At 36.1% G+C, this 20,802-nt stretch overlaps 1 protein-coding gene and 1 long non-coding RNA gene across 5 annotated transcripts; both read right to left on the reverse strand.

Annotated features, from left to right (window-relative positions):
• Window positions 1-475: 475 nt before the first annotated feature.
• Window positions 476-14,373, reverse strand: LOC124394169 (TLC domain-containing protein 4-B-like). 4 transcript variants are annotated; one of them, XM_046862284.1, is made up of 7 exons: window positions 13,450-14,373; window positions 13,211-13,377; window positions 12,976-13,065; window positions 12,825-12,883; window positions 4,982-5,076; window positions 3,935-4,008; window positions 476-2,549 (listed from the first exon to the last, which is right to left on the reverse strand). In XM_046862284.1, the coding sequence occupies exons 1-7, from the start codon at window positions 13,483-13,485 to the stop codon at window positions 2,231-2,233; spliced, it is 840 nt and encodes a 279-aa protein (XP_046718240.1). In that variant the 5' UTR covers window positions 13,486-14,373; the 3' UTR covers window positions 476-2,230. The 4 variants fall into 4 exon arrangements, with proteins under 4 accessions (XP_046718240.1, XP_046718241.1, XP_046718242.1 ...); XM_046862285.1 differs by lacking the exons at window positions 12,976-13,065; window positions 13,211-13,377; window positions 13,450-14,373 and adding an exon at window positions 6,615-6,729; XM_046862286.1 differs by lacking the exons at window positions 12,825-12,883; window positions 12,976-13,065; window positions 13,211-13,377; window positions 13,450-14,373 and adding an exon at window positions 9,309-9,360.
• Window positions 9,410-10,854, reverse strand: LOC124394170. Its single transcript, XR_006927442.1, has 3 exons — window positions 9,931-10,854; window positions 9,693-9,859; window positions 9,410-9,547 (listed from the first exon to the last, which is right to left on the reverse strand). It is a non-coding gene; the product is annotated as an uncharacterized LOC124394170 (long non-coding RNA).
• Window positions 14,374-20,802: the final 6,429 nt, after the last annotated feature.

Raw genomic sequence — 20,802 nt, forward strand, 5'->3', positions numbered from 1 at the left:
TTTGGATAAAATTAAAAGTAAAGCTTCTTGACTTGAATATTTTTTGTCTCTCATCAGTATTAAAGATTTGTAATGTTTTTTGAACATCATCATGACTGTCTTTTCAGTGTGCTGTGCCACTTCTCATTTTACAGCTATACTGAATTTTTGCAACCTGCGTGGAACTCAATAGCTCCAGCTATTTATCTAATATACAGTATGAATCATAAAAAAAAACCTGTCCTCTTTTCAACTTCTTCTTAGACGTAAGTTGGATTCTTTCAACATACTAACTTTCACAAAGGGCAATAAATATGCACACCCAATATAAGCGTGTTTGAACTATAAAAACAGAAACAGTTAACTGGGTTATGAATGTATATAAATCTGATTAGCTCTGGTGCCTCCTATGTAGTTCCCATGTACTTTCTGTTAGCTTTAATTTGGGGTATTATAAGGTTTGAATTAATTGTTTGTATCTGAAGTGGATACAAAGTCATGTTATTTCAGCTTTATTTCTATTCTACATTTAAACAACAGCAAGTGTCATCTAAAATTAAAGACAAGATGGAGACGTAGTAAAATAATAAAAACACAACTATTAAATTAAATAGATTCAATAAGACAGTAGGGGGACAGCAAAAAAAAGACCACTAATAACGTGGCAAAAACAAACAGCTATTTGGATAATGGAGACCATACAAGGACTCAAATGCTATGGTGTATAAATAGTTTAAATTTGGATTAAGTTTTGTGAAGGATATCTTTACAACCAATAGTAAAATATTTTCTTTTGGTTGCACAGGAACATCAGTAATGCCAATAAACTCAATGAATTCAATTATTTATAGATTTTATGGGTTAAATTGATTACTTAAAAACACATTTTATATCATATTCTAGCATAGATGTGTTTTACAAGCTACTTCATGTGGGTTTGGGTACATACATTCATCCAGATTATCATTAAAATAATTCTTTCATAGGCATGAATGGTCCCTTACAGTCTGTATAACATATACGTCATGGCATCCATTTTGCTCCAGTCGTAAGCCATTGACATGTTTGTTCTTTGATGTTGATCTGTGCTGATGTTGTGCTGAGTTTATTGCATCCGATAAAATAAAGGCAAATTCGGTTTGGCTTCTTAGCAGCTTAGCATCATCAGTTCTGATTGTCCAGATTATTATCCTCAGTCCTTCAGTTCATCTGTGAAGAGTTCATTTGTAGTACATGTGTAAAACTGTATGCAGGTGCAGTTGGAGTAGGCGCTGTCAGGACCTGCCAGTTTCGGCGCCTACTCTAATCGGCTATTTTAGATAATTATTTCTATCTACTATAAATCTTAGGCCACTCTGTACACTTTCTCTTGATATGCACAATTTGTCAGTCTTCCTTTGCTCCATTAACAATGAAAAAGGGGCTCTACATTTTAAAATCAAAGTATGGGAAGTGGTTAAGGTGGACTTCTGATCAGAAGGTCGTGAGTTCAAATTCCAGCATCACCAATTTGAGGCATTTAAGCCTCGAGCAAGGGCTTTTAACCCTCAAATACTAAGATAATTGTAAATTGCTTTGGGTAAGGGTGTGTCCTAAATGACTGAGAACTAATAAGTAAATAAATAAGTTCATTTAAAAATATCACTAAAAATTATACCAATTTGTTTAATAAACTAAATGTTAGATGAGCTAAATGACCATCTGGAATGTCTGACAACAAAACTCTCCCACCCCCTTCCTCCGATGTCCGTACTTGACAGATACACTGATACAGAATCCTTTTCAAGTTTTCTAATATAAAATTAATCATATAAATTAGTTTGTCTTAACAGACAAACATTTAGTTAACATTAGGTAACTACATTAACTGGTGAGGCTTTTCGAAATCTTGTCCAAAATGTGGTAAAAAGAGAAAAACGTAAATGTTTTGACTAAACAAGGCTACAATTTAAATGCCAAACAACAATTAACATATTTTTTGGAAAACAAACAAGTGAGTTGTAAAATAACTATATTGAAAATAGAATATTTTAAGGTTTCTTTCCATTAAATGGTAAAGGAGGACTGACAATTTGTTCCTGTCAACGCATGAGCTAGTCAGTAATTGTCAACCTACAAAGTACTTGTAATTTGCTCTTTATGTAGGCCTGTGTATGGGGACCCTGTAATATCTTGCATGCTCCTTCATGGTCCTGGAGGCTTATTTAATATCACAGTATTTATCTGTAAGAATAAAACACAAATCCCTGTTTCAGTCAGTCTTTGGCTTCTCTAATTCTGTCACTTGTTTTGGGGATCTGCTGGAGCGTAGGACTTTGAGGCAGCCCCGAAGAATCTTGCGCATCCACATGATGTTCATGACGTCAAGGCAGAGGCTGCAAAAGATCCAGGCGATGCGAGACCCCGGTGTGAGTCTGTAGAAGGCCTCAGTGCCATACACACTGTACATTTGGCTGTAGTAGATTGGAATGACTGCGATCCTCACCAGGAAAAAGGAGGATGCCATGGATACTCCATTAACAAGGCTGGGTTTGGAGAGCTTGTGGTAGCCCAGAACCTGAAGAAACCACCTGAAATCACATCATACAGTCATTATTACTTCAGACATCAACTTAGTCATAGGTATATACAATATATGGAAGTTTGTGGACAGCTGACATAAGATTTGTATGTGCTTTTTGAAATTCCAAATCCACATTCAGTCCTTCTTTGCAGGTATAACAACCTTCACTATTCTAGGAAGAAGGTCCACTAGATTTTAGAGTGTGCTTGTGGTGATTTGTGCTTATTATTCTACAAGGGCTTCAGTAAAGTCAGGCACTGATGTGAGGAGGTCTGGGGTGCAGTCAGTGTTCCAATTAATCCCAAAGGTGTTCAATAAGATTAAGGTCAGAGCTCTATTGCAGGCCACTCAAGATGCTAAAACAGGTTTGAGTGTCCTAGTTCAAGTGAAGGGAAATTCACATCCTCTACAATTATGTGCCCCAACTTTGTGTTTCCAATACTTTTGTCCATATAGTGTGTGTGTGTGTGTGTGTGTGTGTGTGAGAGAGAGAGAGAGAGAGAGAGAGAGAGAGAGAGAGAGACAACAACTACTGGTTATTTTATATTTTCATAATTTCTACTTCCCCTACTGTGTTTGTCAAGAATTTTACAGAATTTGCAAAATTTAGAACTGTGCTCTTTCATTGGTCACTGGTTCCATACAAAAAATCTTTAGCTACCATTTGGTATTTAGAGGAATAAATAGTACGAATGGTTCTAGGTAGCAAATTCTGCAATGTTCAACATGACAAATTAATGTCAACACCACATAAAGAAAATAGTACATAAAACCAGCCAAATGAAATGGCTAGTATAATACAGATGAATTCCAAAAAAGCTACAGTGCGTTCAATCTGCCTATTTTCTGGATATACAGCATGTATTTTTAGAGAACCCTGAGTTCTCGTTTTTAAATGTCATACTTGACAGTTCAGTAAGAATGCTTCCCCTACTGTTTCAGAATGAAAGAAAAGAAAATATACTTCAATTTTGCAATTTATATAAATACACAGTATAGCAAGAAAATGGCAGAAATATATATAAACAAATTCAACATTAATTTAAAAAATGTAATTTTAATTAAATTTAACATTGCAATATCACCTGTTGTGATGTTTTTTGATAAGGTGGGATAGAAGACATGCAGACATTTGGAAAACATGCAAAACTCCATACAGACTGTAATCTGAGCTCACAGCTATATTTAGATTAAGATTCAAGAATATTCAATTCAATTCAGTTTATTAGATTTATAGTATATTCAAATATAGAGTAGATATTTTGGGAGTCTGAGTGCTTATAAGTGTGTGTGTGTGTGTGTGTGTGTGTGTGTGTGTGTGTGTGTGTGTGTGTGTGTGTGTGTGTGTGTGTGTGTGTGTGTGTTAGAATTTATATCATGTCTTAAACTCACCTCTGGTTTACAAAGGGGGTGGAAAATTCAGCAAGCAGACGGAAATTTGCAAAATAGGGCAATATTCCCTGACTCTAAAAAGAAAATGCGCATGAATTGAGTTTTACATAATGAAATTCTACATAATGAAAAATCTATTTTGTTGTCTATTTTATAAATTATGTCTAACCCTAGACATACAATTATAATGATTATCATTCTAATAATGCTCACAGGTTTAATTTAAACCCGCAGAAATTAAAAGAGATTTGCTTTGGAACATTTCAAAATGATTTACAAAATTGTTTACCTTTTATCATAATTTTCTAGTAAAGTACATTATTAATAAATTCAATAGAAATGTATACACTTATAAGAAATTTAAATGAATAACTGCAGTATACTGGATATCCATCCACCAATGTTTCCAGAATTATTAAAATACAAAATAAATCTGAACTATGGCTAATTATTTGGCCATTCCATATTTCTCTCAAAAATCTGCCAAAATAATACAATAATTAGAGTGATATGTGATTTGAAACTTTTTTTTCAACCTAAATATTGTGAATGTTTTAGTAAACCAAAGCAAAAGAAAAAAATCTTTGTGAACATGGAGAACATATTTTCCTTCACAGTCATTAAGGAAAGCACTGGTTTAGAACGTTAACACTAAACAACTCCAGCACATAGTCAGTCTTCAGGGAATCCCAGCCTCTTAAGTGTTTTATTTACACACGCCAGATCCAGAAAATAACTCATTGGTTACTGAGTCCTTATAGAAGTTATAGTCTCTCTTTCATTTCATTACAGCTCTGATCATATCTAAAGTATAACCACAAAAAGCATTATATAAGTTGGTGTTTACTCCTTATAATTTATATTGTAAGACACTTTTTTGTTTGGTCACTGGCACTATGATGCTATTATCATTAAAATACATATACACTATAATTATATTACAATGGTATGTTACAATAAGACAAATGTACAGATGTAAAAAATTATATAACAAAAAGTAAAAAAAAAAAGACATTTTGCAGTCAATCAGTCAAATGTAAAACTCACCAGGACATAATAATAGGCATAAAGAGCAGCAAGGTGGTGTATGACAAAATACTTCTCTCCTATGAAATTCCAGAAGTAGATCATAAGCAGCAGATCTGAGCAGAAAACAAAGCACACTGTCTGAGCTCCATTTTAACCAAATAGCATCACATTTCAATTATCCATACAAATCTTCTCAAATTTGGCAAAGCAGCTTCAGCAACAACACATACAACAATACAAATCATTATTTAAAATGAACCGGGGGGTTACATGTAGGTCCATTCTATTTTCATTGTTACTTAAACAACACAGATTGTAGTGCAAATCAGCTCATTCTCAGTCAGTCCAGTAATTGCAGTAATTAACAGTGGTGGACAAAACATGTGCTTGAGTAAAAGTAGAGATACAGCAGGTAAATTATTACTGAAAGTAGAAAGTGCTCCGTTTAAACTTTCACATGAGTAAAAGTACAAAGATATTTGCCTTGTATGAGCCAAATACCTTCTTTTCAACAATTTAAAAAAATCGTGCAAATAAGGCCATAGGTGTTGTGGCAAGTTAGATTCTGAAGATTCTTGCATCATTTCTTCTTCTTCTTCTTCTTCTTCTTCTTCTTCTTCTTTTTCTTCTTCTTCTTCTTCGTCTTGGCTGCTCCCATTAGGGGTCACCACAGCGGCTCATCCGTCTTCATACCCCCCTGTCCTCTACATCTGCCTCTTTCAAACCAACTACCTGCATGTCTTTCCTCACCACATCCATAAACCTCCTCTTTGGCTCCATCCTCATCATTCTACTACCGATATAGCCCATGTCCCTCCTCTGCATGTCCAAACCATCTCAATCAACGCCTCTCCCACTTTGTCCCCAAAACGTCCTACATGTACGGTCTCTCTAATAAACTCATTTCCAATCCTGTCCATCCTCATCACTCTCAGCGAAAACCTCAGCATCTTCAGCTCTGCTACCGCCAGCTCCACCTCCTGTCTTTTACTCAATGCCACTGTCTCTAAACCATACAACATCTCAGGTCTCACTACAGTCCTACAAACTTTCCCTTTCACTGTTACAGATACTCTTCTAGCACAAATCACTCCTGCTATCACTCTTCTCCACCCACTCCACCCTGCCTGCACTCTTTTCTTCACTTCTCTAACACACTCTTCATTACTTTGCATTGTTGATTCCAGGTACCTAAACTCCTCCACCTTCTCCACCTCTTCTCCCTGCAACTGCACCCCTCCACTGCCCTCCCTCTCATTCACACACATGTACTGTGTCTTACTCCTACTGAATTTTATTCCCCTTCTCTCCAGCACATACCTCCACCTCTCCAGGCTCTTCTCCACCTGCTCCCTACTCTTATCACAAATCACAATATCATCTGCAAACATCATAGTTCATGGAGACTCCTGTCTGACCTCGTCCATTAACCTGTTCATCACCACTGCAAACAGGAAAGGGCTTAGAGCAGATCCTTAATGCAATTCAACCTCCACCTTAAACCAGTTTGTCGTTCCTACTGCACACTTTACTGCTGTCACACTGTCCTTATACATGTGAGATTCTTGTATCATTAATTCCTCTCAAAATGTTCTGCTTGCTGTTGAACTGATACTGAACTGTATGTTCATGATAAGTAGATACCACCAACCGGTAATGGCGGTTCTAGCTTGAATGACGCCTGGGTAAACCACGCCATGACCCAACGTCTCCCCAATTGATTAGTTTCAGCTTTGAAAAGCTCCTCTCTGCTTCAGCTACAGTCACTGGATAAGTAAAACATATTCTCAGAGCAGTCCACAAATTTGGATACATTTCTGAGAGCTCCATTTCATGTAGAAATGCGTTTATTGCACAATGCAATACACATTACGCACAATGCACAATTTATCACTAATTAACTCTTAGAATCAAGAACCATAAAACTCCTTGGCTAATTGTAGCCATAAGATACATACAACATCGATATCCTTATATTATATGTTTTTTAAATTACCCTTTTAAGCTGCACTGGACTAGTTCAGGACCTATTCAGTACAATCACAGAAAACCTTTATGACATCACCTCAATTAAAGGTAACCAAATCAATAAGTGCTACTAGACTAGTTGGGTTGTAATTGCAATTGTAAGTGTTTTGTTGCTACACACATGTATGACACATTGTATGATGAACTGCATACTATAAATTATAGTATTATAAATTATAGTATGCAGTTTATCATACAATGTGTCATACATGTGTGTAGCAACAAAACACTTACAATTACAATTACAGCCCAACTAGTCTAGTTGGATTGTAGTTAAAGTAGCACTTATTGATTTGGTTACCTTTAATTGAGATGATGACAAGATTTTAAGAAATGTAGTTGAGTTAAAAGTAGGATATTTGACTTTGAAATGTAGTGAAGTTGAAGTAAAAGTCTCCCCAAACGGAAATATTGAGTAAAGTACAGATACGCAAAAAAACCTAGTTAAGTACAGTAACAAATTATATTTACTTTGTTACTGTCCACCACTAGTAATTAATAATATTTTTTATTGGAAATTGTATTGTCATTTTATTATGCTAAGAATTAAAAGATTAAAGAACACCAAGAAGGTGAAGGGCTGCTATCAACTAAAGCCTGATGGAAACAGAAATTGTCACCAGGACCTAAAGGTTCTGTTAGCCCATAAATATCGAGTGAAAAACTAACATCGTTGTACCCAAAATGCAAAAAGTTTTATAATAAAAGAGGATTAAAAAATTTAAGAACACAAATTAACTGGAGTGTAATAAATATTTATAAACAAACACATAGATAGATAGATAGATAGATAGATAGATAGATAGATAGATAGATAGATAGATAGATAGATAGATAGATAGATAGATAGATAGATAGATAGATAGATAGATAGATAGATAGATAGATAGATAGATAGCATAACTTGGAAATCCATTGCTCAGCTTTACACATGGAACTGATCACCAACATACCAGGACACCAAAAGGTCTTAAATATACAGAATTTCAAGGACTTACAAGCACACAGATGAAACAAATAACTATCATAGCAAGAGTAAACGAGAACAAGAAGTACTGTCCACAAAAAGGAAAGAATGTGTGGAATGTAGGAGGGTATGGTGAGGGAACAGAGATGGGATCAGGGTGGATGTGACACATTGGCATACTGACCATACATCTCATACTAAACCCCACCCGAAAGCAGTATATGTACTTCCAGTATGCAACATGAATCTTTCCATGAACTTCTTGCTGTTAATTAAAAAATGTATATGCAGCAGGAAGGGTTACTATGTGGTTCTTTGAATGGAAAGGAGTTTTAGCTTCCTAAACAGGAACTCTTTTAGGGCTCCAGTGAGGGTTCCAAACTATGAAACCTTTAAGATGTCTTGATTTAACATTTTAAATACTAGCTCGGTAATATTTTGGTTTTATTCCATATTTTAAATTATATTTGTCCTCAATGGTTGTTTAATTTTTACCTGTACATGACAGCATAATGTATCTTGATTTGGATAGACCAGGTCAAAAGACATAATTTAACCTGTGGATGATGCCTTCAATATTTACATTTAAAAAGGTAGAAGTTGCTACCACTGACATTGTTAGCATTTGTTAGATCACTACACAGTTTCTGGTTCTCTTAGAAGTTTGTCCCCAACAACATTTAACATCTATAGAAATGTTTTTAAGCCAGACATTTATTTTGAAGGGAAATAGGAAATAGGCTAAATATAAATCACTGCATGGTTTTTACAATTGTTAAAGTGAAAACCGATTATAATGTGATAAAGTATACAGTATTAGTAGTCAGATATTAAAAGCAGTGGTCATAATCAAAATTTGTCTTATTATTGTTGAAATAGCATCTTTGGTCAATCACTCTTGCTGCATTAATAACGTTAATAAAGCATTTCTACTAAAAAAAATTAGCCTTCAATGTGTTTAAATGTGTGAATGTGTAAAAGAAAATGTGTAGCTAGGTGGCTTTTAAACAGAAACATGAAGAATCTTGATTGAGTAATCCTATTGCAGCATGAATTATTAATGCAAGTGACAAGACATTGCAAGAAATATTATTTGACACAGTAATAACCAGATGTACTGTATGAGGACTTGTAAGCCAGTCAAAAGTAATCAACTGGAACTGTCACAACCTATTTCAGGGATTTAAACCAGAAATTCACTCTTTAGGTACATCTCTAAAAGTGTTTACTGATGTAGTTTGGCATATATGTACATTATTAATATACAATATAAATACTTTACAAATGTCCAGTAAAGACATGACCTGTGTTTGTGGCACAAATATTTTAAATAGCTTTAAAGATCCTTACCTGAGATGAGGTAGCCTGTGGTTATGCCACATTCAGTTTCACCAGTGTTGGATCACCCTTGATAAGACAAGTACAACTATCAATGCACAGTTATGAACAAATTTACAATTTATAATACAACATACATTATTTCACAATCAAACTCTTACCAAATGGTGTCTTTCTTGACAGCTTCATCAAAAATTAATATGTAGAGACAAAAAAATCCCACCACCAAAGCATGTACAGTGGAGACAGCCCTGTTTGGGATGCACGTGTGAGCGTTTAATATTATTATATGCTGCAAATAAAACATGGACATAAAATGATACTATCTTACACAAATACACCTGGTTTTACATTCTTATATTACACATGCACAATAGACTAATAAAAAATATTCACCTAGAGCTCCACTCTGTCTTCTGCCTGTGTGTAAATGTGAGAAAAGCTGGAATGAGGCGCTCAGACATCCATGGACATGCAATGTGAAAGATCCACTGAGAGAGGAGGAAACTGCTGAGAAAAATCAACACCACAGAGATGCTCAGAGGCTCCATAGCCACCTCGTCCTGCAGAGAGAGGAAGTGTAAGAGAGGACGGAGACAGCACAGGATAGAGGAAAGAAAGCATCTATACACACCTCTATTCTGACTCCAGCATGCAGTAAATCCCTCATTTGGCTACATCATGCTTTGTGCTGTAAAAAAAGCACTATTTCCTGGTTTCAGATTTGCAGCTGGGTGAAAAGCATCACTCGTCCCACGTGCTGCCGCAGTACCTCTCTGCTGCCAAATGCCCGGCAAGGAGCTCCTTTTGCATATCTGCTGACACAGTGCTATCGGACAACCAGTTCTCATATTGCTGTATCCTTCTTTTACAGTGAAATGACCAATCGCTTTGGTAGACGCACGTGAAGTGGAGTGGAATACAAACAACTAGCATAATATATATTGTCAGAGGAAGAAATATACCAGACAGGCTTAATTCTGAAGGTGATCTTAACAGTTAAATCATGCAGGTTAAGTATGTTTTAATATATTCTTTTTATCCTTTACAACACTAGATTTATCTGACACATTTCCTAAGTGTGTATTTGGTCATAATAAATTCCACAACCCTATGAGTAGTTATCATGTACACTAACATCCCTAATTTAGTCTGAAAAAAGATCAGCTTAATCCCTGTGCTGAGTTCCTTCTTTTGTCCATGTCCATTTCCTCTGGGTTCTTTGGTTTTCTCCATCTATCAAAAAAAAAAAAAACAATATATGAATTGGATTGATTAAGTGTTACAGAGTGGTGTCCCTTCGAGTATGTATTCCCAGCTCATACCTGTATTCGCAGGAACGGCTTCAGATTAGCAGTGAATTGTGTTATACATTTGGATTGATGTCAACTTGCCCTTAAAAGCAACATTAATTCTGGTTTCCCTGTATAGCTGCTGCCTTATGTTACAGCGAAATTGGGGAGTTTCGTTCATGTTTGTACATTACAATGAATCTCACTGGGTCTAAAATCACAAGTACATGTGTCATTACACAAATTAAAATGAATAAGTGATTTTGTAAAAGAATCAATTTCAGACACCAAACACGTTTTTCAGCTTGTTGTACACCGACTAAATATTATTAATTATCTATTACTATTATCTACTACTAGATTAAATAGTGTATTATGTATTATTGTTCAGCTGTTCAAGCTTTGGGAATTGGGTGTTCATTGCTTAGTTCTAGATCTGCTTTTAAATGATCAATAGTACACTGTTATCCTCTTTGGCTACACTTCTACCGCCTCCAGTGTCACTCAAAGGGTTTCCTAAGACTCAGAGCTTGGACCACTGCCAATTATTATCTACATCTACTGACTTTCACTGCTATCCTAATGCTACACAGATGTACCTCAATGTCACATCTTTAGAATAATCTGAAACACATCGAAATCTGTGAAAAGCAACATTCTCAAGATTAAGTGGTCTTATAACAATGCACATTGCTTTAATGCAAATCTGTGTCCATGTAGCCTGTCTACTGAAAGCATATGCCAATATCTCAATAATGAGAAATAATGATGGACTGGGCAGTGATACATAGATAGATAGATAGATAGATAGCATAACTTGGAAATCCATTGCTCAGCTTTACACATGGAACTGATCACCAACATACCAGGACACCAAAAGGTCTTAAATATACAGAATTTCAAGGACTTACAAGCACACAGATGAAACAAATAACTATCATAGCAAGAGTAAACGAGAACAAGAAGTACTGTCCACAAAAAGGAAAGAATGTGTGGAATGTAGGAGGGTATGGTGAGGGAACAGAGATGGGATCAGGGTGGATGTGACACATTGGCATACTGACCATACATCTCATACTAAACCCCACCCGAAAGCAGTATATGTACTTCCAGTATGCAACATGAATCTTTCCATGAACTTCTTGCTGTTAATTAAAAAATGTATATGCAGCAGGAAGGGTTACTATGTGGTTCTTTGAATGGAAAGGAGTTTTAGCTTCCTAAACAGGAACTCTTTTAGGGCTCCAGTGAGGGTTCCAAACTATGAAACCTTTAAGATGTCTTGATTTAACATTTTTAAATACTAGCTCGGTAATATTTTGGTTTTATTCCATATTTTAAATTATATTTGTCCTCAATGGTTGTTTAATTTTTACCTGTACATGACAGCATAATGTATCTTGATTTGGATAGACCAGGTCAAAAGACATAATTTAACCTGTGGATGATGCCTTCAATATTTACATTTAAAAAGGTAGAAGTTGCTACCACTGACATTGTTCAGCATTTGTTAGATCACTACACAGTTTCTGGTTCTTTTAGAAGTTTGTCCCCAACAACATTTAACATCTATAGAAATGTTTTTAAGCCAGACATTTATTTTGAAGGGAAATAGGAAATAGGCTAAATATAAATCACTGCATGGTTTTTACAATTGTTAAAGTGAAAACCGATTATAATGTGATAAAGTATACAGTATTAGTAGTCAGATATTAAAAGCAGTGGTCATAATCAAAATTTGTCTTATTATTGTTGAAATAGCATCTTTGGTCAATCACTCTTGCTGCATTAATAACGTTAATAAAGCATTTCTACTAAAAAAAAATAGCCTTCAATGTGTTTAAATGTGTGAATGTGTAAAAGAAAATGTGTAGCTAGGTGGCTTTTAAACAGAAACATGAGGAATCTTGATTGAGTAATCCTATTGCAGCATGAATTATTAATGCAAGTGACAAGACATTGCAAGAAATAGATATTATTTGACACAGTAATAACCAGATGTACTGTATGAGGACTTGTAAGCCAGTCAAAAGTAATCAACTGGAACTGTCACAACCTATTTCAGGGATTTAAACCAGAAATTCACTCTTTAGGTACATCTCTAAAAGTGTTTACTGATGTAGTTTGGCATATATGTACATTATTAATATACAATATAAATACTTTACAAATGTCCAGTAAAGACATGACCTGTGTTTGTGGCACAAATATATTAAATAGCTTTAAAGATCCTTACCTGAGATGAGGTAGCCTGTGGTTATGCCCACATTCAGTTTCACCAGTGTTGGATCACCCCTTGATAAGACAAGTACAACTATCAATGCACAGTTATGAACAAATTTACAATTTATAATACAACATACATTATTTCACAATCAAACTCTTACCAAATGGTGTCTTTCTTGACAGCTTCATCAAAAATTAATATGTAGAGACAAAAAAATCCCACCACCAAAGCATGTACAGTGGAGACAGCCCTGTTTGGGATGCACGTGTGAGCGTTTAATATTATTATATGCTGCAAATAAAACATGGACATAAAATGATACTATCTTACACAAATACACCTGGTTTTACATTCTTATATTACACATGCACAATAGACTAATAAAAAATATTCACCTAGAGCTCCACTCTGTCTTCTGCCTGTGTGTAAATGTGAGAAAAGCTGGAATGAGGCGCTCAGACATCCATGGACATGCAATGTGAAAGATCCACTGAGAGAGGAGGAAACTGCTGAGAAAAATCAACACCACAGAGATGCTCAGAGGCTCCATAGCCACCTCGTCCTGCAGAGAGAGGAAGTGTAAGAGAGGGACGGAGACAGCACAGGATAGAGGAAAGAAAGCATCTATACACACCTCTATTCTGACTCCAGCATGCAGTAAATCCCTCATTTGGCTACATCATGCTTTGTGCTGTAAAAAAAGCACTATTTCCTGGTTTCAGATTTGCAGCTGGGTGAAAAGCATCACTCGTCCCACGTGCTGCCGCAGTACCTCTCTGCTGCCAAATGCCCGGCAAGGAGCTCCTTTTGCATATCTGCTGACACAGTGCTATCGGACAACCAGTTCTCATATTGCTGTATCCTTCTTTTACAGTGAAATGACCAATCGCTTTGGTAGACGCACGTGAAGTGGAGTGGAATACAAACAACTAGCATAATATATATTGTCAGAGGAAGAAATATACCAGACAGGCTTAATTCTGAAGGTGATCTTAACAGTTAAATCATGCAGGTTAAGTATGTTTTAATATATTCTTTTTATCCTTTACAACACTAGATTTATCTGACACATTTCCTAAGTGTGTATTTGGTCATAATAAATTCCACAACCCTATGAGTAGTTATCATGTACACTAACATCCCTAATTTAGTCTGAAAAAAGATCAGCTTAATCCCTGTGCTGAGTTCCTTCTTTTGTCCATGTCCATTTCCTCTGGGTTCTTTGGTTTTCTCCATCTATCAAAAAAAAAAAAAACAATATATGAATTGGATTGATTAAGTGTTACAGAGTGGTGTCCCTTCGAGTATGTATTCCCAGCTCATACCTGTATTCGCAGGAACGGCTTCAGATTAGCAGTGAATTGTGTTATACATTTGGATTGATGTCAACTTGCCCTTAAAAGCAACATTAATTCTGGTTTCCCTGTATAGCTGCTGCCTTATGTTACAGCGAAATTGGGGAGTTTCGTTCATGTTTGTACATTACAATGAATCTCACTGGGTCTAAAATCACAAGTACATGTGTCATTACACAAATTAAAATGAATAAGTGATTTTGTAAAAGAATCAATTTCAGACACCAAACACGTTTTTCAGCTTGTTGTACACCGACTAAATATTATTAATTATCTATTACTATTATCTACTACTAGATTAAATAGTGTATTATGTATTATTGTTCAGCTGTTCAAGCTTTGGGAATTGGGTGTTCATTGCTTAGTTCTAGATCTGCTTTTAAATGATCAATAGTACACTGTTATCCTCTTTGGCTACACTTCTACCGCCTCCAGTGTCACTCAAAGGGTTTCCTAAGACTCAGAGCTTGGACCACTGCCAATTATTATCTACATCTACTGACTTTCACTGCTATCCTAATGCTACACAGATGTACCTCAATGTCACATCTTTAGAATAATCTGAAACACATCGAAATCTGTGAAAAGCAACATTCTCAAGATTAAGTGGTCTTATAACAATGCACATTGCTTTAATGCAAATCTGTGTCCATGTAGCCTGTCTACTGAAAGCATATGCCAATATCTCAATAATGAGAAATAATGATGGACTGGGCAGTGATACAAGAACCAGAGTGACCTTGTCAGATTTGAACTGCCCTCCAGCAGTGTGGATTACTGCTGACAGGCGTAACACTATAGGAGTCGGGGAAAATCAAAACGCTGGACAATCTATAAAATCATCCTCTGCTTATGGCCAATGACAAGACATTTACAATTGTAAACATTAACTATACAAGCTATAATTAGCATTTTCTTACATATTTATAGGAATAGAGATCAATTACAGTGCATCCAGAGAGTATTCACAGCTTCACTTTTTCCACATTTTGTTATGTTACAGCCTCAAAGTTCTACAAAAAATACCCCATAATGACAATGTGAAAGAAGTTTGTTTAAAATCTTAGCAAATTAAATAAAATACAAAACAAAAAGAAAATCACATGTACATAAGTATTCATAGCTTTTTCCATGACACTCAACATTGAGCTCAGGTGCATCCTGTTTCCACGGATCATCCTTGAGATGGAGTCCATCTGTGGTAAATTCAGTTGATTGAACATGATTTGGAAAGGCACACACCTGTCTGTATAAGGCCCCACAGTTACAGTGCATGTCAGAGCACAAACCAAGCCACAAAGTCCAAGGAATTTAATTGTCTGTAGACCTCCTAGACAGGACTGCATCGAGCCACAGTTCTGGGGAAGGGTACAAAAAAATTTCTGCAGCATTGAAAGTCCCAATGAGCACAGTGGCCTTCATCATCTGTAAATGGAAGAAATTTGGAACCATGAGGACTCTTCATAGAGCCAGCCAGCCAGCCAAACCTAGTGATCACGAGAGAAGGGCCTTAGTCAGGGAGGTGACCAAGAAACCAATGGTCACTCTGAAAGAGCTCCACTGCTTCTCTGTGGAGAGAGGAAAACCTTCTAGAAAAACAACCATCTATGCAGCACTCCACCAATCAGGCCTATATGGTAGACTGGCCTGATGGAGGTCACTCCTTGGTAAAAGGCAACTGACAGCCTGCCTGGAGTTTTCCAAAAAACACTCAGAAACAAAGATTGAACTTTTTGGCCCGAATGCCAAGAGTTATGTCTGGAGGTAAACAGGCACCACTCGTCTCCTGGCCAATACCATCTCAACAGTGAAACATGGTGGTGGCAGCATCATGCTGTGGGGATGTGTTTCAGCGCACGAACTGGGAGACCAGTCAGATAAATGCAGCAATGTACAGAGACATCCCTGATGTAAACCTGCTCCAGAGCGCTCTGGACCTCAGACTGTGGCGACGGTTCATCTTTCAACAGGACAACAACCCTAAGCACACAGCCAAGATAATAAAGGAGTGGCTATGGGACAACATTGTGAATGTCCTTAAGTGGCCTAGCCAGAGCCCAGACTTGAACCCGATCGAACATCTCTAGAGAGATCTGAAAATGGCTGTGCACCAACGCTCCCCATCCAACCTGATGGGTTCTGCAAAGATTTATTTCTTTTTATATTTGTACAGGGAGTGCAGAATTATTAGGCAAGTTGTATTTTTGAGGATTAATTTTATTTGAGGATTTAATTTGAACAACAACCATGTTCTCAATGAACACAAAAAACTCATTAATATCAAAAGCTGAATATTTTTGGAAGTAGTTTTTAGTTTTAGCTATTTTAGGGGATATCTGTGTGTGCAGGTGACTATTACTGTGCATAATTATTAGGCAACAACAAAAACAAATTCATACCCATTTCAATTATTTATTTTTACCAGTGAAACCAATATAACATCTCAACATTCACAAATATACATTTCTGACATTCAAAACCAAACAAAAACAAATCAGTGACCAATATAGCCACCTTTCTTTGCAAGGACACTCAAAAGCCTGCCATCCATGGATTCTGTCAGTGTTTTGATCTGTTCACCATCAACATTGCGTGCAGCAGCAACCACAACCTCCCAGACACTGTTCAGAGAGGTGTACTGTTTTCCCTCCTTGTAAATCGCACATTTGATGATGGACCACAGGTTCTCAATGGGGTTCAGATCAGGTGAACAAGGAGGCCATATCATTAGATTTTCTTCTTTTATACCCTTTCTTGCCAGCCACGCTGTGGAGTACTTGGGCGTGTGTGATGGAGCATTGTCCTGCATGAAAATCATGTTTTCTTGAAGGATGCAGACTTCTTCCTGTACCACTGCTTGAAGAAGGTGTCTTCCAGAAACTGGCAGTAGGACTGGGAGTTCAGCTTGACTCCATCCTCAACCCGAAAAGGCCCCACAAGCTCATCTTTGATGATACCAGCCCAAACCAGTACTCCACCTCCACCTTGCTGGCGTCTGAGTCGGACTGGAGCTCTCTGCCCTTTACCAATCCAGCCACGGGCCCATCCATCTGGCCCATCAAGACTCACTCTCATTTCATCAGTCCATAAAACCTTAGAAAAATCAGTCTTGAGATATTTCTTGGCCCAGTCTTGACGTTTCAGCTTGTGTGTCTTGTTCAGTGGTGGTCGACTTTCTGCCTTTCTTACCTTGGCCATGTCTCTGAGTATTGCACACCTTGTGCTTTTGGGCACTCAGTGATGTTGCAGCTCTGAAATATGGCCAAACTGGTGGCAAGTGGCATCTTGGCAGCTGCACGCTTGACTTTTCTCAGTTCACGGGCAGTTATTTTGCGCCTTGGTTTTCCACACGCTTCTTGCGACCCTGTCGACTATTTTGAATGAAACGCTTGATTGTTCGATGATCACGCTTCAGAAGCTTGGCTATTTTAAGACTGCTGCATCCCTCCTTTTCTGAGCCTGTCAAGTCCTTCTTTTGACCCATTTGCCAAAGGAAAGGAAGTTGCCTAATAATTATGCACACCTGATATAGGGTGTTGATGTCATTAGACCACACCTTCTCATTACAGAGATGCACATCACCTAATATGCTTAATTGGTAGTAGGCTTTCCAGCCTATACAGCTTGGAGTAAGACAACATGCATAACGAGGATGATGTGGTCAAAATACTCATTTGCCTAATAATTCTGCACTCCTGTATATATATATATATATATATATATATATATATATATATATATATATATATATATATATATATATATATATATAAAATGGAAAAGATTTTAAACAAACGTCTTTCATATTGTCATTATAGGGTATTGTGTGTAAAATTTTGAGGAAAATAATTAATTTAATCAACTCCGGAATAAGGCTGTAACAAAATGTGGAAAAAGTGAAGCGCTACTTTCCAGATGCACTTTATTTGGCTAGGGAAACTCCTGAGATTGTTTTAAAAGCACTTGCTGTATTTAACACATACACTTATGGCATATTTATTCCAAGGCACCATAAAAGTTAGTTTAAGACTTTATTAATTTTGATGTGTTAAAATAACAATAATAAAAAAAGATAATCAAAAAAGGATTATTTCTATTGCACCTTCCCACTCACTGATCAGAATAAGAGGAAGGAAAATGAAAGAACTGCTTGCACATGAGAATTAATCCTTTAATTTTAGTCCAACTCAACCACAACTAAAACAGGATGCCCTGCATGAAAACTAAAGAATTTGCATGGAGGAGGGTGAGGAACAATGGGGAAAAAAAGGCCAAAAAAGTACATAAGCAAAAACATGCATAAACACACGCAAATACACAACTCTATATTTAATTTATTATTTATTAGATGGTAAATACTGCTTGCAAAAGACTTATTGCATTGGGAATTGACAATAACACTTTGGTCATTTTCTTACCTGCAATGTTTTGTGATGTTTAATTGTTTTTTTTAGTTACACAAAATCAAAATAAATCCAGCACCAGCCCGACTTTCGGTATTCCCACAAAAAAGCTCAATATGCTGCCTGTGCTAGAACCTGTATGATTGAATTTGAATGGCAGTAAAATAGAAGCATTCCATAGACAGTCAACATGTCTGTCTTGGTTTGGCTAAATGTTGGGGGTCCACATGATTTTTTTGTAATCTTGTCCATAGATTTTTTTATTTTCATCTGAAACTGGTTTCCCAGTGGAATGTAAAAAAAAAAAAATTATAAACCATTCAAAAAATTACACTTTTTCACACCAACATGGAAAACACATGTTTTGGCCACACTAACGTTTTTACTCTGCCTCCTTAAAGTTTACAGTTCACACTGTAATGCAGAAATAATTACCACTGAGTGTCTGTTACATTAATTTTAGGTACGGTAATAGCCTCCATTTTTGTTTGTTTTGATGACAACAATGTTAAACCTGCATTGTGTATGATTCAGTATCACTTGTATACTATACAACGCAGACAAATAGGAAAGTATCTAATACAAACATTCATGAGCGCTCTCAAACAAATGTTTTGTTCAATCTGCAATTGCTTATGAGCATGGGTAGAGTCTTACTAATCATACTTTACCCTATTTTGGAGTCCTGAAGGTTGAGAGAGAAGATTAGAATATATATATATATGGTTAGATTAATGAATTCAATTGTTATTGGTCTTATTCATTTAGTAAAAGACAAAATCCTCTCGGGATAACTGAATACACTAATTATAATACTTAATACTACTTTCATCTTGAACCCCTAGCATATTCCTGTCTAATTTCATCATTTATTTCTTTCAGTTTTGTTTTTCAGTTATGTTTTGCTTTTGACTGGGCCAATTCTCCAAACAGGGAAGTAACCCCCCTTGAGACTCCTTGAGAACATACATTTCATTTCCCCATTTTCTTCAAACAATCTATTCTTTCTCAGGTTTGAACTGCATTGTTCACAGTGTTCACATTTAGCAAGCTAGTAAATCCTGATTTTCTCCACTGGCTCCATCATTTTATAATTGTCGAGATCACATGATAGTTATATGAAAAGGTTTCTGATGACTGAGTTTTTAATGAAACATGAAAATTTATGGCATTATATTTTTATTGGATTAAAAAGTTAAACTCTGCAGCATTTGCATTTAAATCTGTTTATTTGGTAGGTGCCATTATCTAAAGTGCCTGAAGTTTCATGCAGTCCAGTCACAAGGAGAAACAAAAAGACACAGATATTGAATAAATTGCCAAATTGGGTGATGCACTGTCCATTTATTTTATTATATATATATATATATATATATATATATATATATATATATATATATATATATATATATATATATACAGTACAGACCAAAAGTTTGGACACACCTTCTCATTCAAAGAGTTTTCTTTATTTTCATGACTATGAAAATTGTAGAGTCACACTGAAGGCATCAAGGGCTATTTGACCAAGAAGGAGAGTGATGGGGTGCTGCGCCAGATGACCTGGCCTCCACAGTCACCGGACCTGAACCCAATCGAGATGGTTTAGGGGTGAGCTGGACCGCAGAGTGAAGGCAAAAGGGCCAACAAGTGCCAAGCATCTCTCGGGGAACTCCTTCAAGACTGTTGGAAGACCATTTCAGGTGACTAACTCTTGAAGCTCATCAAGAGAATGCCAAGAGTGTGCAAAGCAGTAATCAAAGCAAAAGGTGGCTACTTTGAAGAACCTAGAATATGACATTTTTCAGTTGTTTCACACTTTTTTGTTATGTATATAATTCCATATATAATTCCACCTGTTAATTCATAGGTTTGATGCCTTCAGTGTGAATCTACAATTTTCATAGTCATGAAAATAAAGAAAACTCTTTGAATGAGAAGGTGTGTCCAAACTTTTGGTCTGTACTGTATATATATATATATATATATATATATATATATATATATAAATTATATATACACATTTGCCTTGGTCATGGTTAGTTATATGTTGAGATAATTGTATTTGCTATTGTGATAAATGTGTTTTTATGCAACAGTTCTTTTGGCTAGTTTTATACTGAGAAGATTCCTGAACTCTGACTTGATCTGATAAATTATCCAACGTATTAACCCTAAAAGTAAAACATGAAATGTCTTTCTTATAAAATAAATAATCACTTAGCTCCT

The sequence above is a fragment of the Silurus meridionalis genome, chromosome 12 (genome assembly GCF_014805685.1).
Source record: "Silurus meridionalis isolate SWU-2019-XX chromosome 12, ASM1480568v1, whole genome shotgun sequence".
NCBI lineage: Eukaryota > Metazoa > Chordata > Actinopteri > Siluriformes > Siluridae > Silurus > Silurus meridionalis.

Excerpts from the sequence above, each read along its gene's own strand:
- LOC124394169 (XM_046862284.1), bottom strand. The coding sequence starts at position 13,485 with ATGAGGGATTTACTGCATGCTGGAGTCAGAATAGAG. Across the intron at positions 12,884-12,975 it reads GTCAAGAAAGACACCATTTG|GGGTGATCCAACACTGGTGA; the intron begins GTAAGAGTTTGA and ends TGTCTTATCAAG. Across the intron at positions 4,009-4,981 it reads ATGCCTATTATTATGTCCTG|AGTCAGGGAATATTGCCCTA; the intron begins GTGAGTTTTACA and ends TTTTCTTTTTAG.